At 38.5% G+C, this 25,047-nt stretch overlaps 1 protein-coding gene across 8 annotated transcripts in view; it reads right to left on the bottom strand.

Annotated features, from left to right (window-relative positions):
• Positions 1-1,755: 1,755 nt before the first annotated feature.
• The window catches only part of LOC309846978 (zinc-regulated GTPase metalloprotein activator 1A), a 55,478-nt gene continuing 32,186 nt past the window's right edge, over positions 1,756-25,047 (bottom strand). For all 8 annotated transcript variants that reach the window (XM_082696664.1, XM_082696665.1, XM_082696667.1 and 5 more), the window contains 8 exons: positions 24,361-24,447; positions 21,422-21,466; positions 15,475-15,531; positions 11,820-11,871; positions 5,935-6,003; positions 5,768-5,833; positions 2,423-2,552; positions 1,756-2,062 (listed from right to left, as the gene is read on the bottom strand). In XM_082696664.1, coding sequence (XP_082552790.1) covers positions 1,956-2,062; positions 2,423-2,552; positions 5,768-5,833; positions 5,935-6,003; positions 11,820-11,871; positions 15,475-15,531; positions 21,422-21,466; positions 24,361-24,447 — 613 coding nt within the window. In that variant the 3' untranslated portion in view covers positions 1,756-1,955. The remainder of the gene's footprint in view (positions 2,063-2,422; positions 2,553-5,767; positions 5,834-5,934; positions 6,004-11,819; positions 11,872-15,474; positions 15,532-21,421; positions 21,467-24,360; positions 24,448-25,047) is intronic.

Here is a 25,047-nt window from a genome sequence, read left to right as displayed (position 1 = left end):
GGGAGAAGCAGGCTCCGCTGAGCAGGGAGCCTGATGTAGGGCTTGATCCCAGGTCCCTGCAATCATGACCTGAGTCGAAGGCAGACATTTAACTAAGCCAGCCAGGTGCCCTGAGAGACAGATAGGCTAGTCAATAAGCCTGCCTCCAAACACTAGAATCATTCAAGACACAGAGATGTAACTCTTCTATTTAAAATTCTGGGGAAAAAAGGGGGGGTGCTCCTGGGTGACTCAGTGGGTTAAAGCCTCTGCCTTCAACTCAGGTCATGGTCCCAGGGTCCTGGGATCAAGTCCCGAGTTGGGCTCTCTGCTCAGCGGGGAGCTTGCTTCCCCCAATCTGTCTCTGCCTGCCTCTCTGCCTACTTGTGATTTCTGTCTGTCAAATAAACAAAATTGTTCAAGAAATAAAATAAAATAAAATTCTGGGAAAACAAAATTCCAAAAGGTATTTTGATAGCCTTCTGATACCTTGTCATTAGTTTGGGAAAGCTCTTCTTTAAATTCCATCTAATGCTTTTCTCTTACAATCTGAATAGTTATGCAGACCTGGCCTTTAGTAGGAATAGGAGATAAGTAAGCCACTGTACATTTACACATCAACCACTAATATAAAGATGGTTAAATTTCCTACATTGTCTGCCAGTTATGTCTGAAGTTTTGCACCTTGTTACTTTTTTGCTTATATTGAAAATTAAAGAAGTTCAAAGAAATCATGATGAATTTAATAGCAGTAGTAAATTCTACTTAAAATTAAAAGCACTAGGGGCGCCTGGGTGGCTCAGCGGGTTAGGCTGCTGCCTTCAGCTCGGGTCATGGTCTCAGGGTCCTGGGATCGAGTCCCGAGTCGGGCTCTCTGCTCAGCGGGGGGCCTGCTTCCCTTCCTCTCTCTCTGTCTGCCTCTGCCTGCTTGTGATCTCTGTAATAAATAAATAAAATCTTTAAAAAAAAATTAAAAGCTCTAAAATTGGAATCATCTAAATATATTATGAAGTAAATGGAAGTTCCATTACTCTACAGGAAAGCTTAGAATTGACTAAGAGATGGTTTTAATTTTTTGACTCAGATTTCTTCCACTCATAAGTCTCTAGCTGCAAGAGACTTCCATTTAATAAAAATGGTGATACTGTTTTTAAATAATTTTTGTTCATAACAATAAAATTGTATCTGTGCAGTCAGTGCAGTTCTAAGGGAAAAAGACAACATGAAAGTAAGTTTTATCATTAGGATTATAAATAACTTCCACGGGTAAAAAGTTCAACATATGAAAATTTCAAAGCCAATTCTGACAGGTACTTTTGTGAACCGTCTATTAAAAACAAACAAACAAACAAAACCTGGGTGGCTCAGCTGGTAGTGCCCAACTCTTTTTTTTTTTTAAGATTTTATTTATTTCACAGACAGATCACAAGTAGGCAGAGGCAGGCAGAGAGAGGGGGAAGCAGGCTCCCTGCTGAGCAGAAAGCCCGATGTGGGGCTCGATCCCAGGACTCTGAGATCATGACGCGAGCTGAAGACAGAGGTTTAACCCACTGAGCCACCCAGACGACCCAGGTAGTGCCCAACTCTTGACTTTGGCTCCACTCATGATCTCAGCTCCGGTCATGATGTCAGGGTCCTAGGATCAAGCTTCATGTCGGGCTCCATGCTAAGCGGAGAGCCTGCTTACGATTCTTTCTCTCCCTCTCCTTCTGCCCCTCCCCCCACACATACCTCTCACGCACTCGCTCTCAAAAAAACAAAACAAAAAACAAATACTTCAGAGAACATTGTATTTTATTGTATGTTTTAAGTATTTATTTACTACATTTTATGTGTTCCATAAAATAAACACTATTTTAAAGTACACTGGAATTCACGACATAAGTAATGCAAAGAACAGATGCTTGAAATACACCCAGTAGGAAACTTACTCCCGATTGGTCACCCAGTCCCTCTGGTAAGAAATGCTTTTACTGTTATGGACAAACTTGATCTTCTTTGAAACGTGTTGTCCACCGTTTTTCTGTTTCCATCACAGTAGCTATAAATAGTTGTCTGAGGATCTCCTTATCTAAATTCCTGCCTGCAAACAGAATAAAGTATGATGTAATTATATGATACTTATTAAAATGAGTTTGCCTACCAATTCTAAATCATTAACTTGATAATCTTAAGAAATTTACAAAAACTAAGTAATCAGTGATCCCCTCTGTTAACTACCTATTTCTATTTCCCTCAAAATCAAATTGGCATTTTAATTACTTTTCTACATGTGAAGGGGAATAGAATGCCTAACAAGTTCTGAATGTTATCACGTCATGAAGACAAATACATTAACCACAAGCTTAGGCTGACAAAAAGTATTGAGATTCGTTAATACTGGTTAAGTAGCATTATTTTATCACTTTCAAATATATATTTTAGAAATTTAACTGTCACTTACCGATAAAAACCAGTCGATTTGTTCTCTCGGTGTCATCGTTCCAGCTCAGTGGTGTCTCCTCCAGATCGTAGAGTTCGTGGACACCCTGGACAATCACCTGTTTTGGTTTGTCTTTGATCGACACCAACCCCTGCTCAGATGAGATGGTTCAATCAGCCGCAGTTCGAATTTAAAGCAGAAGCTGTGCATCAATCTTAATGAATTGTTCTTATTTCATTTTAAATACACACCCATAAAGAAGATGCTGTTAAAAATTACTTAAATCCAGTTATCTGTACATTCTAGAAATAGCTTTCTAAAGCCTCCAATTTTTTAAAAAGATTTTATTTATTTAACAGAGAAAGACACAGTGAGAGAGGGAACACAAGCAGCAGGAGTGGGAGAGGGAGGAGCAGGCTTCCCGCTGAGTAGGGAGCCTGATGTGGGGCTTGATCCTAGGACCCTGAGATCATGATCTGAGCAAAGGCAGAGGCTTAATGACTGAGCCACCCAGGTGCCCCATAGCCTCCAATTTTTTTAAAAAAAGTTTATGTGCACAATGTTTTGTAAAATAATCCCTCGAACAATAAAATTAATATATGTACTGGGATATGCTTTCAGTGCTATGACAACACAAAATTTAAACAACCAAATGACAAAACATGCATCAAATTCTACTGATGTTTCTACTTCAAGGATTTTACACCTGTTCCATAGTTTTAGTGGGAAAATATGAGGAGCTAAAAGACTTGGGCGCTAATTCTGACGGGGCTGCAATGAATGGTGCAGGGAATGATGGACTAAAGGAAAGGAAACACTGTCTGGATTAAGTTCGTTTTTTATTGACTTATAGAAATGATAAACTGGTCCCTCTGGGCATGAAATAATTTCTCTGAAATAATGTTTGTTATACTTATTATAAAGTTAATACATGTATTGCAGAACAGTAAGAAACACACCACTCATTGTCACTCTTGCCATAAAAGCTTTGTGTTTTTTTGGTGTATTTGTGTATTTTAGGTGTATGTTCTTCCTGTTTTCCTTTGACTACTTCTGTTTTCTGCTTTTTATTTTCTAGTTTTACTAATAAAATTGACATACAGAACTTTATTAGTTTAAGGTGTATAATATGATTTGATTTCTGCTTTTTAAATTTCATTTTAATACATATAAACTCCTTGGAAAGAATTATCTAAACATCAATTTTCTGTTACTTGTTTAAAGACTTTGAAGTGCTAGCTGCTGAGTGAAGATTTCATTTTATCTTAAAGATTTTATTTATTTATTTAACAGAGAGAGAGCACAAGCTCGGTGGGAAGGGGCAGGTGGTGAGGATGGCAGGCAGAGGGCAAGGGAAAAGCAGGCTCCCGGCTGAGCAGAGAGTGGGGCTCCATTCCAGCACTCTGAGATCTCCTGGGATCATGACCTGAGCCAAAGGCAGACACATAACTGACTGAGCCACCCAGGTGCCTCCCTGAGGGAACATTTTAAACATGTTCATCATTATCAAACTAACATTTTTGTAGCCAGAAAAGGAGGACATTTGTGAAGGTGAAAGCTGTGTTGCCCCAGTTCTCACAGTGTTGTTGTGATGAGACGAAGGGGAAGGGAAGAACCAAAAGGACAAACAACTGCAAAAAAACTGTTACACACCTAAGGACAAAATCCACGCTGGGATGGCGCAGGAAGAGCCACTGAACCGTGTGTGCAGGTGTTGGGGGCAGCACTAGTATACGTGCCCCAAGGGCTGCTTTGTAGTCCCCACCCCCCCTTCAGAAGCAGGGGATAAAAGCAGTTACAGAATGAAACACAATCTGCCAGGTGGGACTGTGGAATGCAGACGGTGCTGCGGTCAGGACAGCAGTGGCAGGACCATGCTCAGCTCCTCCGCGTGGAAATGATTTGCGAACAGTCAGACGTGGTGCTCTGAAGCCGATCCCAGGTAGAGGCAGCACAGGGAGTAAAGAAATCTAAACCGGAATGGTTTCTTGATTGTCTCTACCTTTGTCATTCTAGTGACCCCAGGAAGTCAGCAGCTAACCTCACAGGAAAATTTAGTTACTAACAGTGATAATAACCAATAGTAATAACAAAATGTTTATGCACAATTCTGGAAACAGAGCAGCAGACAAATGACTGCTGATTGGGTAAGCACACAACTAGAAGCACTGCTCCCTAGGAAAAACATTTCATGACATAAATACCGAAATGCCAAATAACATGAATGGGTTTCCAAATACAGAGGAAGAATTCTTCTCTGATGTTCTGTATCTCTGTTTATGACAACCGTTCAGGGTCTGCTAAATGCACCAAGCAACACAGGTTCAGCTGCAGCAAGATCTCTCTCTTTTTTTTAAAAGATTTTATTTATTCATTGGACAGAGGGAGAGAGCACAAGCAGGAGGGCAGCAGGCAGAGGCAGAGGGACAAGCGGGTGCCCCGCTGAGCTGGGAGCCCAATGCGGGGCTCCATCCCAGGACCCTGGGATCATGACCTAAGCCGAAGGCAAACGCCTAACTGAAAGCCACCCAGGCGCCCTTACAGCAAGATTTCTAATGTGCTTTCTCTGTTAATGAAGCTCACCTGGAAAATCAAACACAAAAAGATGTTCGGGGGCACCTGGGTGGCTCAATTGGTTAAGTGTCCGACTCTTTTTTTTTTTTTTAATAGATTTTATTTATTTACTTGACAGAGAGAGAAAGAGAGAGAGATCACAAGCAGGCAGGCAGAGAGAGGGGCAAGCAGGCTCCCTGCTGAGCAGAGAGCCTGATGTGGGACTCAATCCCAGGACCCTGAGATTATGACCTGAGCGGAAGGCAGAGGCTTAACCCTCTGAGCCATCCAGGTGCCCCTAAGTGTCTGACTCTTAATTTCAGCTTAGGTCACAAGCTCGGGGTTATGAGATTGTAGCGGGCACAGAGCCTGCTTAAGGTTCTATGTCTCCTTCTCCCTCAACCCCACCATTCCCTTAAAAAAAAAAAAAAGGAAAAAAAAAAAAGGACATTCATTCAGTTTTCCCTAACCAACCAAACCACGTGCCGAGGAAAGGAGAGTTCCAGTGAGTCAAGCTCATCAGCCAGGTAACTGCTCGGAACACTTGGGAGGAGAGAAAGAGGGGTGATGCTTCAAGGCGCCTGAGTTGTTTTAGCTGCAACACTAAATGAAGCTATGCAAATAAATTACGTTTTACGCAGTGATTTCCAAAGCTTCTGTTCAGCAATGGAAATGAGAAAAAAAGGAAATAAGTAAAGATTATTTGTACTAAGACCAGTGCTGGTGTTTAAAACCAAATACAGTTTTATGTAACGGTCGAGAAAGGAAAAGGCCTTTGTCCCGAAGTATAAAAGTGTAGAACGGACTCCGCACCTTTAGCCGTATGACCTCCATGCAGTCATCGTCCTTGTTCCTCACATTCTTCTCCCACAGAAGATTCTGTATCAAGTGACATATTTAATAAGATCAACCATTGCTGCCAGCAACAACCATGTAACACAACACGTGGTAAATCATTATCAATTAAATACTGCGTTCACCTGAATAAATACATTCAGACTTTCTTCCTTTGCATTTCCTCGTACTTCAAATGTCACGGTAATAATGCTCTATAAATCAAGACAGATAATCAATCATGATTTTCTTTATAGTAATATTGGTGTACTTTTTAGAACATCAGTATTATTTTATAGTGATGTTGGAATATTTGAAGACAAAAAGGAACACGTTCATGAACATGCATGCTGCCTGACAAGTACAGGGGTCTATGGTTTTCACTATCTTGCTGAGTTCTGGTAGCAGCAATTCCATTTTCTGTACTCTGCAGGGGTGATCAGTGGGTTAGTATTTCAGGAAAGGACACTCATAATTTCATTCATTCTGTCCAGGACGCGCAGCGCTGAGCGGGAAGGTAACGTGCCAGGGCACCGACTATGTACTGAGCCAGCTGCTCCTGCCTGGGCCACTTCATTACGTGTTTTCATTTACTTGGGGAACAACAATCCTGTGGAATTGAGAGAATTATTTCCCTTTTATAAATTGAAAAAAAAAAACGCTCAGAAAAAATAAACTACTCAGAGCCAGGAGTAAAACTCAAATGCAAAAGTGTAATTCTGTTCTCTGGGAAAAATGTAAAAGAAAATTCAGTTTATCTCTGACCAAGTATGTGCCAAAGGAGGAGAGTATGTGGAGATGAGAATGATAGCACAATGTCATTTTTGGTTTGAGAAGGCTGGCATCATTTAGAATGTTAACTCTCATATTTATTTTTCCTCCTGCTCTAGATAAAATCTCTCACTCTCACTATCCACTCTAAGGAACCAGAAGCTCAAGATCACCTGTAGTTGGTCACATAACTAAAATCCAAAGCTCCATTTGCTCCTGTAACCAAAATTTCAACTTAGTGATGAAAATACACAAGGGCTAAGCATAAGATGATGAAAACACAAACCCCACCTTGGATAATCAGAATATGCTCAAGCCAAGCTTTAAAACAGGAAGAAAAAACATAGTAAAGCACGGCCTTGCATCATTTCCTACAACTGCACATATTAAGAGCAATTTTATTCACCAACAGAAAAGCACACAGGCTTAGAGCAGAAAATATGGAAAGACCCAATTGCTTTTTATCCAAACATGGAGGACTGCTAAAGGTAAGTACTAAAGATCAATCTAAGGACAAAATAAACTGATTAAATTTAGTCTCCACTGTTGCTGGTAATAGGAAAAGCAAAAAGCACTTTCTTGCTAAATGTGAGACACGAAAGTCAACTAAAATGAAACTAGAAATGTCAGATTTTTAGAAGTACTTGTTCTGTCACAACTGCCAAGAGATGAAACAATATAACACCAACAAACTAAATGGACAAAGAAAACATAGTATAATAGCACAGTATAAAAATGTGGGATGTAAATGAACCATTATTCACCTTTAAAGAAAAGGAAATGCTGCCACATGCCCCAACAGGGATGAGCCTTGAGGACAACAGGCTAAGTGAAATAAGCCAAAGAGGGACAAATACTACGCGATTCCACTTATCCGAGGTCTCTAAGTGGTCAAACTTACAGAAGTAGAAGACAGAATGGCGGCTGCCTGGCTGGGAGGTGAGGGAAATGGGGGACTGCGGTTCAGTGAATATAGTTTCAGTCATGCAAGATGGAAAAGGGCTAGAGATCTGCTCTACAACAGTACACAGACAGTATTAGCTAGTGATACTGCGCTATATACTTAAAAACACTGTCAAGAGGGCAGATCACATGGGTTTATCATAATTTTTAGAAAATAGTTATTTTTAAGTCTAAATAAACACACCATGCTTTTAAACTATTTGTTTTGTAAGTTTAATAGTATCCTGCACTTAAAGTTTTCTTTTCCCCTTAAAGCAATCACTAAAAATCCATACCAAAATGCATACAAAACCATATAACATTTCAAAATACATAGCAAAAAGGTTGCTAAATGAAACATAATTTGTCATTTTCAAAAGACAGTAGCAATTCAACCTTCAAAATTGCTTAAAATGAATTTTATTCAAGTTGGATAACTTGGCTTTTAATATTGGAAAGGTCCCAATATGGAACTCAATACTGCTTTATTCTAGCTAAAAGAATTTTTACTGGGAATGACTATTGTTTTTGGCAGGTTAGCAATATGAGGATATTTCTAAGGGGTACAATAAACTCCAGTATGAGATAAAAAGGGTTTTAAAAATTACAACAATGCATCAGGGGGCTCAAGGAATGAGATACACATTTTAGAACTAGAGGTTTTTCTGTACTCAATAAACTCTCCTTACAGTAGACAAATTTTTTTTTTTAAGATTTTATTTATTAATTTGACAGAGATAGGAGTCACGGCCAGAGAGGGAACACAAGCAGGGGGAATAGGAGAGGTAGAAGCAGACTCTCTACTGAGCAGGGAGCCTGATGTGGGACTCGTTCCCAAGACCCTGTGATCATGACCTGAGCCAAAGGCAGATGCTTAACAACTGAGACACCTGGGCATCCTGCATAGACAAATCTTAAAGATTAAATCATCCAATTCCCACTGCAGAGGACGAGAGTCACAACTCATAATTCCTAATTTAATAAACTATGCACAGACTGCCATTTGGGTTTTCTCACCTTCTCACCCTCCAACCCTGGGCCCTCTTTATAGGGAGGGAACAAGGAATCCATGAAAGATGGCTGCATTACAGATGATTCAGGGATAAAACTTTAATAACATAACTACAATGTACCAAGTATTACCTAGTTCAGACTTTTCTCCCAGTTTTTGTTTTGAATCTAAAATTAACTCTTCTTTTCCCAGACACAGAAAGAAGCAGAAAACCAAAGCAATCATTCAGAAAACAAAAGTAAAATAAGGTACTGCCGCTAGAATAAAATTTAGGAATAACTCCAAAATTCTAGTTTTCTGGTCTATTTTTTCTTCCACCTCACAGGTTATTTCCCTTGGTGTCCCAATCTTTGGCAAACAGTATCTAATATGCAATAACTTCTGCATGTTTTCATCTGGGAAACTGAGCCCATTAAAACATGCTCAAACCAAACATGAAGCTCTTCCTGAGTCATCTCTATGGGATATCCTGCCACCAAGTATGAAGCTGAACGTCTGGCATACATCCTTCTCCAAATCAGTGTGCCTTCCAGGTTTCTCTAAGCCTAAGTCCCTCCAGTCAATCAGGCCTGTTTCCCATCACTTTCCCCATCTTACTGTCCCCGCATCAGTCAGTGAGGCTACTCCGGCAAATCTACTACCTGGGAATCAGGCCTCCATTTAACCCATTTCCATTTCCCCCACCACCCACACAGTCCAGGCCCTTGTCACAGGGTATGTTCCTGCTTGGTCTCCTGCCATCAGCTCCAGCCCAGTGTGAGTTCTGCTTGCCCCCACACATGGAAGCCCAACACCTTAGCTCAGGATTAAAATACCAAGCATCCCACCAACACTTCCATGCTACAGTCCTCCTCTTCTAGAGTATTCTCACTTTCCTACTTTTAAACACCTGGATTGCTCTTTCCCTTACTTCTTCCAGTCAAACAAAAACCTAGTTTAAGGCTACATTCTGATGTCATACTCAGAACACCAGCTGCATCTTTGCAAAGAATGTTGCTAATTGGAAAGAGATGCCAAGGAACTCTCTAACGATTTTGGAAATCTTCTGTATCTGGATCTAAGAGAGGATTACAGAGATATGTGTCCATGTGTGCAGATGGACTGATACACAAGCACAAATATATGTAAAGACACATGGACTTCTATGCTAAAAACCTGTATGCTTTACTGTACATTAAAAAAAAAAAAAAGTATCTTTTATGAAGCCTCAGATCCACTAAACCATAGGAGACCACCATTCCCCTGAATCCCAGAGCCTTTGTATGCAGTAGTACATTCTGCCCTTTTTTATACGCCTAAAGCAGGGACGTGCCTCAGAATCTCCTGTAGAGCCTTAAAAAAAAAAAAAAAAAAAAAAAAAGATACACCCTATTTACTGATGAAATAATGACACACTGTCTGGGATTGGATTTAATACACTCCAGCAAAGGTAACAGGCACTTGCAGTTTTATTATACCATCCTACTTTTATGTATTTTTGAATTTTTCTGTTTAAAAAATACTCCAGCAAAAGAAATACTGGGAGGGGCGCCTGGGTGGCTCAGTGGGTTAAGCCGCTGCCTTCGGCTCAGGTCATGATCTCAGGGTCCTGGGATCGAGTCCCGCATCAGGCTCTCTGCTCAGCGGGGAGCCTGCTTCCCTCTCTCTCTCTCTCTCTGCCTGCCTCTCCATCTACTTGTGATTTCTCTCTGTCAAATAAATAAATAAATAAAATCTTAAAAAAAAAAAATACTGGGAAGACAGAGGCAATAAAATCAGCAAAATGTTTACAACCTTTGCAACTGAGTTCCTATTGCTATTCTCTGTACTTTTGTGTGTCTTCAGAAATTTCAATAAAATGTTAAAAATGTACATACACATTAATTTGCACACACCCAAACCCCACTCCCAGAGATACGAGGTGGGGGACTACTGAACACCCAATATTTTTTAAGAAGTTCCACAGGTAACTCTGATGTTTCCCATTTGAGAAACAGCTTTTCATTTTCGTAACAAATATTCACTGAGCAGCCACATACCCTGTGCAGAGCACTGAGGACTCCACACTTAAGGAGCATACAGACTACTACAAGGAAAAAGCATTTCAACCCAAACTGCAGGGCATTATAAATGCCATGAGAGGGATATACGCAAGATACCGTACGTAGAGATATTGGCCATTATAAAGGTTCTTGGAAGAGACTACTACATTCTTCATCTTTTACATGACTCCTAGGATGATGTCCCTCACTTAGAAAGTAAGAACATGATTCCGGTTCATCATTATGACTGAGTATTGTAAACAGTTGGGTTTTTCAAAAAATTCTACTGCCAGAGAACTGTATTTCTCTCACTCACTCATTTTATTTTATTTTTAAGATTTTATTTATTTATTTGACAGAGAGATAGCATAAGCAGGGAGAGTGGCAGGCAGAGAGTGAGGGAGAAGCAGACTCCCTGCTGAGCAGGGAGCCTGATGTGGGGCTCGATCCCAGGACCCTGGGATCATGACCTGAGCCGAAGGCAGCCACTTAACCGACTGAGCCACCCAGGTGCCCTTTACTCACTCATCTTAAAGACATGCAAAGATGAACATTTTATTTTAGCTTCCCAGAGGAAAAGTGCCAGGAACACAGTAATATGGATCCCCATAAATATGAGGCAAAATGAAGATAGACAAACAAGTAGCCCCATCACAACCAGTAATGCTTCAAAGAGTGAGTGCCGGTTTCTAGACAGAGGAGGGAAGACGGTATACAGCTCACTCACATGCCCCCTTTGTGTTTCAGTGGAACAAAGAAATTACCAGAAAGAGCTTTAGACCACCTAAATTTTAATTTAAGGTACCTAAATATTAAGAGCTTTAGACCACCTAAATGAAGGACAACTTAGGGAGTTCAAATTTACAGTGCTATCTCCAGGTGAAACTCCAAGTCAATTTTCATTTAAATAAGCCATAGGTTTTTACCAGACTTCCCATTAATCTGTTGGTTCAACATAGCTAAAATAGGCTGCTTATAGAACCCCAGGCTGCTTTTAAGGAGTGATTCCCATAAGAAGAACTGATCAAAATACGCTGAGTGACCTGTTGAATAGAGAAGCTAGAAAGCATGACTTCTTGAGATTCTAAATAACTCTGGTTTAATGAATTCCTAATATGTATTAAGAAGCTAGATGAGATTACCTCAAAAGCATCCAAATTCTGAAAATTATCAACAAACTTCAAAAATACTTTTTTTTTAAATCAAGACTCAAATAAAACAGTCCTAACAGAAACAATTTATTTTTTTTTTAATGCTTAAAAAGTTTTTTTAAAGAGAGTTTTACCTGATCAAGGTGAGGCTGTGTTGTTGGCACATGCTGAAGTTTTTTCTGCAAACTAAAAAAAACTGATTATAAATTAAAAGATTAATATACTTTCAATTTAACCTTATATGTTACTTAGAGATGCAGAGCTAAGAAGGGAGTTTCTACAATTCACTCTATTACATGGTTCCAGTTTTACATACTATTTACACATTCTAATAGAGAAAAGCTAGCAAAATGTTTAAAGATTTTTTTCTAACTAGAAACATCCAGTTACAAAATAAATAAGTCAAAGATGAAAAGTACAGCACAGAGAAGGTAGTCACTAATACTGTAGTAACATTGTACAGTGATTCATGGTGACCACACTTATCAAGGCGAGCACTGAGTTAAGAAAAAGAATTCTCAACTCAATATGCTATACACCTGAAAATAATAAAACACTGTATGTTACACTTCAATAAAAAAAATGTACACACATTCACATGCATACATATACACACAATATAGAAAAAAATTAATCTTTAGTGACACTACTCTGTGTGGTTAAATATATCAGCAGATTTCTTTTTAATTCCAACAGATCTATTACCAGCCTAGAAAAAGACACAGGAGCATTTTACTCCTGCTCCAAATTTCAACTCGTCTTAGGCTTCCTAGCGTCAAAACAAGGCTAGTACCTAAACAAAGTCAGAACGGTCTATTTTTTTCCTTTATCAGTGTTTTCCCTTAAACCTATCTACTTATTAAGAAATAAGTAACATCCATAAATATACGCCTTCTATATAGTTACTTGCCAATGACTGAGAGAGTAACTATATAGTTACTTGCCAATGACAGAATCTTAAAAATGTATGGTTCTCATATGAAAAAGAGTAAGAAGATCAATATGGCACAACCAGTTACAACCTTAACAACTGTAGCATATACTTGGACACTGATGGGGGTAGGCTGGGAGGAGGAAAAAGACTTAAAACCTTGCAAATGTTTTGCTTTGCACAACAGTGAGGGGTAAATTAGTAACAGGGAGTTTAGAAAAGAGAAAAGTATTGTAGGAACTGCTGGAGGGAAATGAGCCTCAAGGGAGGGGGTCCTGGTAGAGAAAGTGTCGAATTAAATCCTTCCCAGCTGGTTGCTCAGGAAAGGGTTCTCCATTGTGGCAACTGAGCACAATGAAAGTTATGCACAGGCTTAAGTCACAGAATGGGCTCACATTAAATAGTTAATTCTTTAAGTGTCACTAATGCATTATCACTGTTCTTAAACAAGTGTGGAGTGAGATTACCTTAGAAAATGTTTGAAAAATCACACATTCTTTCCTTAGGTTCAATATTTAATGTTGTTCAAAATAACTGCCAACAACTTCCACAAGGAAGGAAAAGGTTTTCCTCAACCCTCTAAGGTGTCCGGCTGGGTGTGAAAATTAGATTGACAAACAGAGATTAGCAGGAGAAAATGGTACAAATTTATTACAGAGAAAGAAACAAAGAGTGTGCAGCAGGGAAGGGGAAGAGGGAGAGGGAGAAAGAATCCCAAGCAAATTCTCTACAAAGCACAGAGCCTAACACAGGGCTTGATCTCAGGACCCTGAGATCATGACCTGAGCAGAAACCAAGAGTTAGATGCTTATGCAACTAAGCCAGTCAGACACCCCATTAATGTAAGTTTTATGTAACACAGAAGCCTTCATAAAGAAATGAAGAACCAAAAAAATGGTTAAACCTGAGCGTTTTTATGCTGTTTGATGAAGAGTGGAAGGTTGTGGAAAGATAAAATGGGACAAAGTACAAAGCAAGTGCAGTAACTGGGTGATACTCAGGCCGGTTTCTTCAGATTCCTCTGTGTGCGCCTTAGTCTGCAGAGAAAGGATGCTCCCTTCCTCTGGGCAGTGGGTGGGTACCTCTCACACGGGGCTCCTATGACTCAACTACTTCGGAGGAAATGGGAGAAAATATTTCCAAATCACATATCTGATGAGTGGGTAACACCTAGAATACATAAAAAGCTCCTCCAGCTCAGCCATAAACAACAGCAACAAACCATGGGGTTAAAAAATGGACCAAGTATTTGAATAGACATCTCTCCAAAGATCATCGACAAATGGCCACTAAGTACATGAGAAGATGGTCACGATCTCTAACCGTGAGGGAAATGCAGAGCACAACCACAGGGTGCTGCCACCTCACACCCATGAGCACGGCTACTACCAAAACCAACTGGAAATACCGAGTGTTGGCAAGTCCATGGAGAAAGCAAACCCTGTGCAGTGCTGGTGGAAGTTGAAATGGTGCAGCTGCTGTGGAAAACAGTATAATGTGCCTCAAAATATTACAAGGACGTGAAAGCAGGAGTTGTGAAGAGACATTTGCACACCCATGTCATAGCAGCATTGTTTACAACAGCCAAGAAGTGGAATCAAGCCAAATGCCCATCACTGGATGACTGGATAAACACAATGTAACACAGGCATATGATGGGGTAGTATTTAGCATGAAAAGGAAAGAACTGTCACATGCTACAACATGGATGAACCTTGAGGACTAAGTGAATAAGCCAGTTACAGTAAGACAAATGCCATATATTTCCACTGGTATAAGGAATCTAAAGTAGTCAAATTATTTTATTTTTTTTTAAAGATTTGTCTTATTTGAGAGAGAGAAAGAGAGCATGAGCACAAATGGTGGGGACAGGCAGAGGGAGAGGGAGAAGCAGACGCCCCACTGAGTGGGGAGCCAGATGCGGGATTTGATCCCAGAACACAGAGATCATGACCTGAGCTAAAGGCAGACGCTTAAGTGACTGAGCCACCCAGGTGCCCATAGAGTAGGCAAATTCTTAAGAACAGATAACAAAATGGTGGTTGCCAGACGCTGTGGGGAGGGGACCATGGCAAGCTGTCATTCAACAGAGTTTCAGTTCTGCAAGATGAGAAAGTCCTATAAAATCTATTGTGCAACAATGTGAATATACTTAACACTACTGAACTATACATTTATAAACGATTAAGATTATTTAAAATAAAAAAAAAAGATACTGATGTCCAGGGAAGAAAGATATGTTCCTTTCCCTTATCAAAAGATTACCTCCAGGGGCACCTGGGTGGCTCAGTGGGTTAAGCCTCCGCCTTCCGCTCAGGTCATGATCCCAGGGTCCTGGGATTGAGCCCCAAATTGGGCTCTCTGCTCAACGGAGAGCCTGCTTCCTCCTCTCTCTCTGCCTGTCTCTCTGCCTACTTGTGATCTCTCTCTCTGTCAGATAAATAAATAAAATCTTAAAAAAAAAAAAAAAAGATTCCCTAGGGAAAGAAACAGGAATGTGATCCATCACTTAAGAGAAAGGAGAAGTGTGTAGGAATATCTCAAGCTAAAATTTTTTTTGTATTTCATCCATTTTTCTCATAGAAAGTATTACGCACAGTGGTTGGTGTAGAAATATTAAAAATGGATCCTTAAAGTTAACTACCTTTTATACTAAAATTTCTTTAGGAAAATGTACTGTGATTTCCAAACAACAAATTAATAACATTTTAAGAATCTAAACATTAGGAATGATCTTGTAAACCATGGAAATGATCAGAAACTTAAAACAAGTGCACATTACATCATTCCTGTAACTTCTACAATCATGGAATAAAAAGTACATTACAAAAAAAGTGAACAAAATACAGAATACATACCTTATTCCAGAAAGACTGTCAAAGGCATGAAGATCTAATACATTAGAAAGATCAACTCTAAAAGGAAGAAATCCAGTGTAAACAGTGGGCAATTCTGTGAAATATGTTCAATTAATCAAGGAAAAAAAATCTCTATGAATCTTTTGCCAAAAATGTAGATGTAAAGTTTAATCAACATATCATACCATTTGGGAAACACATAAAAATGACAAGCAAAGAACAAAAAGCTTGTTGTAAATCTTTTAAATAATTTTCTTCATAAAATTCAAAAAATGGTGAATAGTATAAATTCAAGGCAGAAAATTACTTGATTATTGCTTCAATAAACTACATATATTTTTATTTATACCTTCAATTGTTTTTTAATTCTGGATATTTATGAGCTTGACTTCAAATACATTTTTACAGCCAAAAAAACAAAAACAAAAAACACATCAGTTATAGAACTAGAACCTTACAAAGCAGCAGTTTATTACTCAAAAGATGAAATGCAAGAAGAGAAGCAAAGAGACTAGCACAGTACAGTACCTTACCTTCAGAAGGTCTGGATTTCTTTTACTTCACTCCCTCCCACCCCCACCATGATATAACAGGTAATATTTTAAGAATATGAGGAGTCAAACAACTAAGGTATAAATGTGCACTCTAGGACACTAATCTACAGTCAAAGAATGTGGTTTATTTCCTTCAGATCAGGATTGCATTGACTGAAACATCCCAGTTAGTGCTATGTGAATAAACATTATTTCCATGGGAATTATTTAGAGGTAATTGTGGCTTATTAGGAAAGCAGTGATTGAAATAAAAAGAGAATATCACATCAAAGAGCATTCGTTTTGGTTGAAATACATAAAGACTAGTGAGTTCCAATTCTTACATGAGCTTGTAAAAGAGTAGAGGACAGTGATTTCTCTATAATCAAAGCTACGATGAAGGAAAGTTTCAAGAAAATCACACAGTATGAATTTCAAAATCAGACTCCAGGAATTTACCAAACATGTAAGTTCTTTTAAAAGGAAAACAAAACTTAGTCAAATTCAAGATTTTTAAAAACACGCCAATGTGTAAGCCAAACCACCTCTTCTAACTTAGGAGTGACCGGCTCTGGCTGTTTTGTTGATTCCCAACAGTCAGCCAAATATTCGTGCCTGTGGCAACAATACTGTTTGATTAGGAGTACTTATCCTGGCACAAGGCAGACAAATTCTTATCTTACGAAAAGAGTAAGACTCCAAAGTTCTATGTTAATAAACTATATCAACATTTCACATTCTGGACATCCTAGATGAAAAGAATCAGGAAAATCATCAAAGAAGTAAATATTCCATAAAGAAAATTTTAAAATAACAACTTAACATAAGAGATCAAACCCTTAATATTAAACATATTTCCATCTTCACCATGACAACAGAGTAAATATTTGTACTGATATGTGACAGATGAATGAACTTCTCCCTCAAGTTTATCATCTTTTTTTTAAAAAGATTTTATTTATTTATTTGACAGAGAGATCACAAGTAGGCAGAAAGGCAGGCAGAAAGAGAAGGGAAGCAGGCTCCCCGCTGAGCAAAGAGACCGACAAAGGGCTCGATCCCAGGATCCTGAGATCATGATCTGAGCCAAAGGCAGAGGCTTAACTTACTGAGCCACCCAGGTGCCCCACAAGTTTATCGTCTTTACCTTAGGAAATAGCTAGTTTTAAAACTACACCTGACAATCGTCTGAATATCAAATTCAGGCCAACTGTATGAATACCAGAAGTCAGTTTTGAAACACAAGCTTTTAAAATAAATAGTTTCACTCTGACGGTGTTCTTAAGAATTCACATCACACATTTAGAAATAATTCTGCTTGATACCCAGAATCTTTTGATATTTCCAAACACACAGTATCAACACTAAATCTGCAGAGGTTAAAATCTATAGAGAATAGAGTCCTCATGGAGGCTGCCACAACCCAGCCACTGCCCTTGCTCCTGTGGCAGAGCTGGGGATGCTGGAGGTGCCAGGTGCATGCCTCTCTTTTCTGTACATGTGGGGAGGGGACTGGAATAGGACTAGGGGAGCTCTGGGGAGTCTCCTACCCAGACTGGGGCTCTCCGCTGCAGGAACCATTGGGGGCTGGAGGACGCTACAGCGGTGTTGAAAGGGAAGGGGAAAAAAAAATTCTACAGAGACTAAAGTAACACTAGCCTCTCACTACATCTCTCCAAATTCTCAATGGAGAATTAAAGAGGAAAAGTTTAAGGTTCCAGATTAGAGTTAACATGGACCTGACCAAATCTAGTACCACCACGGAAAATAAATTCCTTCACTCATCCAATTAGAAAACTAATTTCAATGGCATAAAATATATTAAGTGTCCTCCTTTAAAAATAAGAACATCAAATATTTCAAAACAGTAATACAAAAAATAAAAAAATTAAAAGACTACCTCCATCAGTTTTTACATAGTGGGGAGCAGAGTTTAGCTGCTACCCCAGGGTTAGTGGCTGCTAGTTACTTTTCCAAAGTTCAGTAAGTCTCCTAAACAGGGGCCACCCGCCAATCCCAGATCTACGAACCATCAAATCCATCCAATAGTTAAGTTAACTCCTGAACTTCAGAACCAGATTTCTGAAGGCCTTCCCCTCAAACTCAGTATCTCCAAAACTCAACACCTTTTACCAAACCCCTGCTACCACTACCTCACCCGGAAATTGTTCCTCCTTCTGGTATTTCCTTCCATGGAGAACTGCACCATATTCATTCCTTCTCCCAGGACTCATACTGCTTTTAAAACCTTTCACTGACTCCTCGTTGCCCACAGAAAAAAAAATCCAAAGTATATGTCATGGCAGTCAAGATCCTTTGTGGAAAGTTATTCTTTGAGGAAAGTTCTCCATCTCCTCAGTCACACCTCTTTTTCTCTCTGCCACACACCATGTACTCTAGCTGTTCTAAAATACTTACAGGTCCCTGGAGTACAAATCTTCCTATGCCTAAAAAGCCACTGCTACTCTTGCTCATCTGGAAAAATCCTATTCATTCTTTAAGAGGTCAGTAGTTACCTTCTCAGTCAAAATTTCCTGAATCTTCATCAAGAAGAGCTGAGCAGTTGTTCCTCTATATCCCTGTTCTTATGGGACCCAACACAAATAATACTCCTATTATATTAATAATAGTTAATACATTGGGTTTTGTTTGTTTAGTTCTGGCTCCCCCAAATGACTCATCACCTACCACAAAGGCAGAGTTTTTGCCTTATCCATTGCTTAAGTCCTCAGCAAGCCAAGAAATGTCTGGCAGCTAATAGAATGCCCAACAGTTTGTTGAACCGACTAACTTATTACTGAACAACTGGATTTTGGTTTTCCTGTTCCATCCTCTGAAATCTCTAAGATTAAAAAGGAGTCAGGGAGAGATAAGAATGGCTCTTCTTCTGATATCCCACCCCTACTTCTGAAGTCTATATGGCCTATTAGAACTTCCATTTGTCTCAAAGTCAACTTAAGTCTTACTATTAGTAAGACAATGCCACACCTGATTCTTATTCCTCAACTTAAATATTCAAGGTAAGCCTTTTCTACGTAAGTTTACAGCAGTCTTATTATTGTCAGTTTTACTACTATCAGCGTTTGTCAGCCACAAAATGCTTGAGGCATTAAAATTTAAAACAAAAAAACAAACACAGTAGGACAAAACCTCCATCCATTATTTCAACCATTTTGTTAAAAACCAGATCTTTCCTTTCTAAACTGGAAAGCTCAAATTGCTGTGCCTCAAGGAATTGGGGAAAATATTTAATGTAAGATTCGTGACCATTGTAAGAATTCTACCATGGAGGTCTGATCTTCACTGAAAAAGATCCTAATCCAATTTCAGTCCTCATGGCAAGGAAGTACTATTTCAGAAATTCCCTACATTCTCAGATAGAATGTCAAACACAAGACACTGAAGAAAGAAAAAAAAAGGAAAAAAGATTTTATTCACCCACTTGAAGTAACTATATTATATGTATTATATGATATATATATTATATATATAACTGCATGTTTACTGTTCTATAACATAACAGAACAACTATTAGAAATGTCATATAAACATCAAATTGTTTCATAATAATCTTTTCAAGATAAAACCTTTATGCAGGGCATAAAGGTCTAAAATGAAAACAAACAGAAAAAATATTAAGCAAGGTAAATCCAGGGGCCTGTAAAAACTGAGATATTTGTTATCATGGAGGACAAGGAATGTTAGAGAGGAGAAGGGAGTTGGGGGAAATTGGAAGGGGAGGTGAATCATGAGAGACTATGGACTCTGAAAAACAATCTGAGGGTTTTGAAGTGGCGGGGTGGTGGGGGGAGGTTGGGGGAACCAGGTGGTGGGTATTATAGAGGGCATGGATTGCATGGAGCACTGGGTGTGGTGCAAAAATAATGAATACTGTTATGCTGAAAATAAATTAATTAATAAAAAAAAACCCTGAGATATTTGTGAATGTGAACCAAATAAATGCTACTACACTAGAACCACAGCTATTTATGGATATGGTCTTTAAAAAACTTTTTCAGCTTTATGTGGTCGTCTGTGTGTCACTTTGCAATGAAGAGAAAATTTAAGGAAAAAGAAAATGGTAAAAATGCAATAGAAAGAAGACAGATAACTGAGGAATGGCTCTAGTACGGGTTGGATGATGAGAGATTTTCTACACTGGAATCTGAAATGCAGGGAGCACATTTGGTGTGTGCCTGGAGAAGACTTACACTAAGGGCATTCTTCTGCCACCGCTGCTAACAGATGAGTGGCTTCCAAGAACGCACACCAAATTCATTCCCTGGCTCTTCACACACACACAAGCAGCTGCCTCCGTCATGCCTAATGCTGAGGGTAGTCTGTCAGCACCTCTAATCTCTGCCATAGCAGACAAGCCTCTCAGCTAAGACCTCTGCTGCACTTCCAAGGAAAGAATCTTTGAATTAAGGACTGGGTTGGCGCTAGATTGCCAGCTGTGAGCCCCAGAGCTGCTGGCTGCATGCTGCTGGGCCTATCAGTTGCTCAACCATTCCTGCTAAAAAATGAGCTTAATGACATAGCCCTGTAAGAAATTTTCTGAAATCATAATAGCATTCACTGGAAAACCGAATTCAATCCAAACAAATACATTTCACAGATGTTTCAAGACTGTATCTATTTTATAAACTAATGCACATCTGTATGAACAGAATAAAAAGACAGAAGAACCTATCGGAAACGGAAATAAAAATGTAAAAAAGAATGTGTTAGGAACTTAAAGATAAAGGTTCCATCTATTTTTACATGACAGATTATTTTTGCAGCTATACAAAAAACTAAGAAGTTTTTAAAAAATATTAGAATGCAATTTAAGTACCTCAAGCTGAGCTTCCTAGTTATTTATATATATATATAATATATATTTATTTATTTGACAGAGAGAGACAGCCAGAGAGGGAACACAAGCAGAGGGAGTTTGAGAGGGAGAAGCAGGTTTCCCGCTGAGCAGGGAGCCCGATGTGGGGCTCGATCCCAGCACTCGTGATGATGACCTGAGCTGAAGACAGACACTTAACGACTGAGCCACCCAGGCGCCCCAGAGATTCTTAGTAATATAATATACTCTTACAGATTTCTATACTACTTTTATGAGTGGATGAAAAGTCCCATGTTTTTTTTCCTCATGAAACAAAAGCACAGTTACCCAGTCTTACCATGGCTCTTAGTCTTAGCTACAAGAAGCAAACATACTAATCAAATATGACAAACTAATTTATAAAGAACATTCAAAACATTTTGGGGCCCCATTTTTTAAAAAGGCACATGTATCTATTTTTTTTATCTTTCTTATAACAGAATCAAACTTATTTATCGATTAATATTAATTATTAATACTTAATAATTATTAACTAAAATTATTTACTGTCAATATTGGGAATGGATTTTTAAAGTACCTTGATCTTTGTGTTTCTAAAATTTTTCCCAGTCCGTTTATTGATCTGAAATAAACATAAAAATGGAGAAGGGTAAAAAGGTAAATGTTAAACTTTTTAAAGATCAAACAGCATATTATTTCTAAAATAGAAAATAAGCATATACAAATACATCCAGAGGAAAAAAAAACAGAAAAACAAAACTTACATTTTTTTTAAGATTTTATTTACTTATTTAACAGACAGAGATCACAAGTAGGCAGAGAGGCAGGCAGCAGAGAGTCCGATGCGGGGCTTGATCCCAGGACCTGGGATCATGACCTGAGCTGAAGGCAGAGGCTTTAACCCACTGAGCCACCCAGGTGTCCCAAAACTTACATTTTTTTATAGCTTATCATTTTTTATCTAATCATAAATCAGGTATATTCCATTTCAGTATTAAAACATGACAGCATAACTGACAAATTAGGGGCTACTTTGTGAATTATAAAGAGACCTTCACTTTAGAAAAAATGATTCAGGGCGCCTGGGTGGCTCAGTGGGTTAAGCCTCTGCCTTCAGCTCAGGTCATGATCCCAGGGTCCTGGGATCGAGCCCCGCATGAGGCTCTCTGCTCAGCAGGGAGCCTGCTTCTCTCTCTCTGCCTGCCTCTCTGCCTATTTGTGATCTCTGTCTGACTTGTAATCTCTGTCTGTGAAATAAATAAAATCTTTAAAAAAAAAGAAAAAATGATTCATAAACATCCAGTAATTCTAATGTTCTCAAAATGAGAAGATAAATCAAGACTTATCTTTACTGAAACTCAATTATCCACAAGCACACATTGTGGAAATGGCTATACACAGGCTAGAAATAAAAACCTAATTAGGTGGTTTTGACCCCAGCCTGTCCTCAGTTTTCACAGTAAGTCAGGCATTCAGGTTTTTCCACAGAATAACATCTTTGTTCTTTAACTAGAATCCATACCCAGTCTGCCCCATCCTTCCCTTTCTGATACTACTAAGATAAGGAAAGAGGACTTCTTCTGTATGGCACCAAAATACTTATTAAATTCTTTTCAACATACTATACACCTCATCTATTTCTCTTTAGACCAACAATTCCATTGCCTTTAGCATTACTTGCTTAATATATGTGCCTTTTTTCAAGCTTATTCTCATGGGTAAGGCTTCCCATCTACGATGATTCTAAGTCAAGTCTCTCTACCACTCCACATGGGTCTTAATCTTTTCTACTGAATATACTGTATAACCTGATGGCCACTTCCTCTCAGATATGTTCACTTTCAAGTCTGATGTAAAATGGAGGGTCAATACCCAAAGGGTTTATAATTTATCGAAGCACTGTGTCCAAATTCTTTCCTGATACTGCTGTACAGAGCAGGCCGGCAACGAGTGGCTACCAGTCAACAGTGCTAATGTTAGAGACCCAGCTTAAACAGTCAGCAGGCGGACAGAAAGCACTGTAGCAACAATCCTTCCTTTTGTGACAAAAATGTTTGCTACATGGATTTGTTTTCCTTTCCAGAAATCACAATGATGTAGAGGATTTTGAAAAGAGAAACAAAATTTAGGAGACCAGTGTCAAAAGGGGTAAAAGAACTAATCTCCATTCACTGCTTTCATCTTTCTAGACTTTTCAAAAATATCAACCATTTTTCTATTTCTTTTATACACTGTAGCTTGAAATTACTATGTAAACCAGGAAACAAAATCAACACTCTAACAATAACAGTAGCTAACAGAGCACTTGCTATTGTGTCGGGCACAGTGCTAAGTTTACCAACACTGTCATGAACGCTTTTACCGAACTTAATGAAGTAGTCATTATTTCCTATTTTAGAGAGGAGAATTTAAAAGAGCACACCAAGAAACAGACCAAGGAGTAAAACCCAACCACATTCCAAAGTCCATCATCTTAAACACTATGCAGCACTACCTGCCCTCCACATGCAGACAGTATTAGTTTTCTGTAGTAAAGACTGAAAGGATATTAACATTAAAATAAAACAAAATATGCAGAAAAATAGGAATTTCTTTCTTCTTTAATCATTAATCACTGCAGTCAATCTCCTCATGAGCCTTACCTTTACTGATTTAATTTATAACATACTATGTAACCTGGTACTGACAGAATCAAAATGCGATGTCAGCAGATTACATCCATTAAAGATGACTAATAATAAAAGCTATTGAATGTCTCTTTGTAGATGGCATTTCTTAATTTAGGTCTTAAAAGATAATTCAAAGTCTCTGAACTCTTATCTCGTTTGAAAAGTCCAAATGACTGTTGGGTCATTTAGCATAGATTTGACCACCATTCATATTGTCCTATGTTGACCAACCTTGGCCATGGACTCTGAAGACATTAAAGCAAGCTGGAAAACAGACACATTTAGTTGACAGTCAAGGAAGACAGGTCAGTGAGGGTTCAGGGAAAGGAGACCACCTTCAAGACAGATTTCACAGGGGCCCAAAGGAGAAAAGAAGATGCTGGGAGGACTCTACAGAATGGATAAAATTGTTTTAAAAAAAAAAAGGGGGGGGCAAAGAAAACAGAGACAACGAAGGAATTCAAGGACTGCAGAGTGAGAGTGAGAACATGTAAGAGTAAAGAAAGGAGATGGCAAGACACATCCTTGGGAAAGTAAGTCGTCCTTAGTTTAGCTGGAGAACTTCCTTACAGGGAAAGAGTCAAAGAGAGGACAGGAAAAAGAGGATGGAGTCAGAAAACCATGACTATCAGTCTATGAATTCTAACTATATTCTGTAAGAAATGGGGAATGATTTTATATATTACTATTTACATAAGAGTCAATTAGGCATCAACAATAAGTGATTCCAGAACGGTATTTGAAGCACGTCAACCTTGAACCTCAAGTTTCTATAGGGTAACATTGGAAAAATATTTTGTATGGTGCAGTTTGGATTTGTAGGTAGTTAACACATAAAACTTCATACCTAATAGCTGTTCTTAATTTGCTTAAATCCTCTTCTGAAACCAAGTCTGTTTTATTAATGATGACGATATCTGCCAAAGCAACTTGTCTAAATTAGAAAACAAAGAACAGATGTCAAAAGAGAAATGTTAAGAAATTAAAAATAGAAACATCTTCAGATCAAATAGCATTAAGGACTATATAGTATTCTATATGGTAATTGTTTTAACTCCTATTTATCATTCTTCAAATAGTAGGAATAAATTCCATCTATCACTATATAAATTCAGTTTTCACATATAGTCATTCAAAAAATATTTACTAAGTGGTCTCACTTGCTACTCTGAAACTGAAAAGACAAACCCCAAAAGTTTACAATCAAAAATCATTTTCAACTCATAATTTCTTTGTAATGAAATGCATATAATTCAGATATTCAGTATGGTAAAAATATGGACAGTCTACTGACTAAAATATTCCATGCTATCACATGGAATTTTCAGAGAAATAAAACAAATTAACACTAATACTAAACAATGTTTTTTAAAACTACAGAAGATACATCAGGATCGTAAACGAATATCTTCTTAATCATCACTAGAAATTTATCTGTGTACATGTATCTGTAAAACTGAAACAAAGACATTCAAGTTAAAGAATGCCATTCTGACCCATTGATAGAATGCTAGATAACAAAATAGCTTACTAT

The sequence above is a fragment of the Mustela nivalis genome (assembly GCF_964662115.1).
Source record: "Mustela nivalis genome assembly, chromosome: 13".
In the NCBI taxonomy this organism is placed as follows: Eukaryota; Metazoa; Chordata; class Mammalia; order Carnivora; family Mustelidae; genus Mustela; species Mustela nivalis.
Note: the sequence above shows the minus strand (reverse complement) of the source record. Positions and strands in the feature narration are given on the sequence as shown.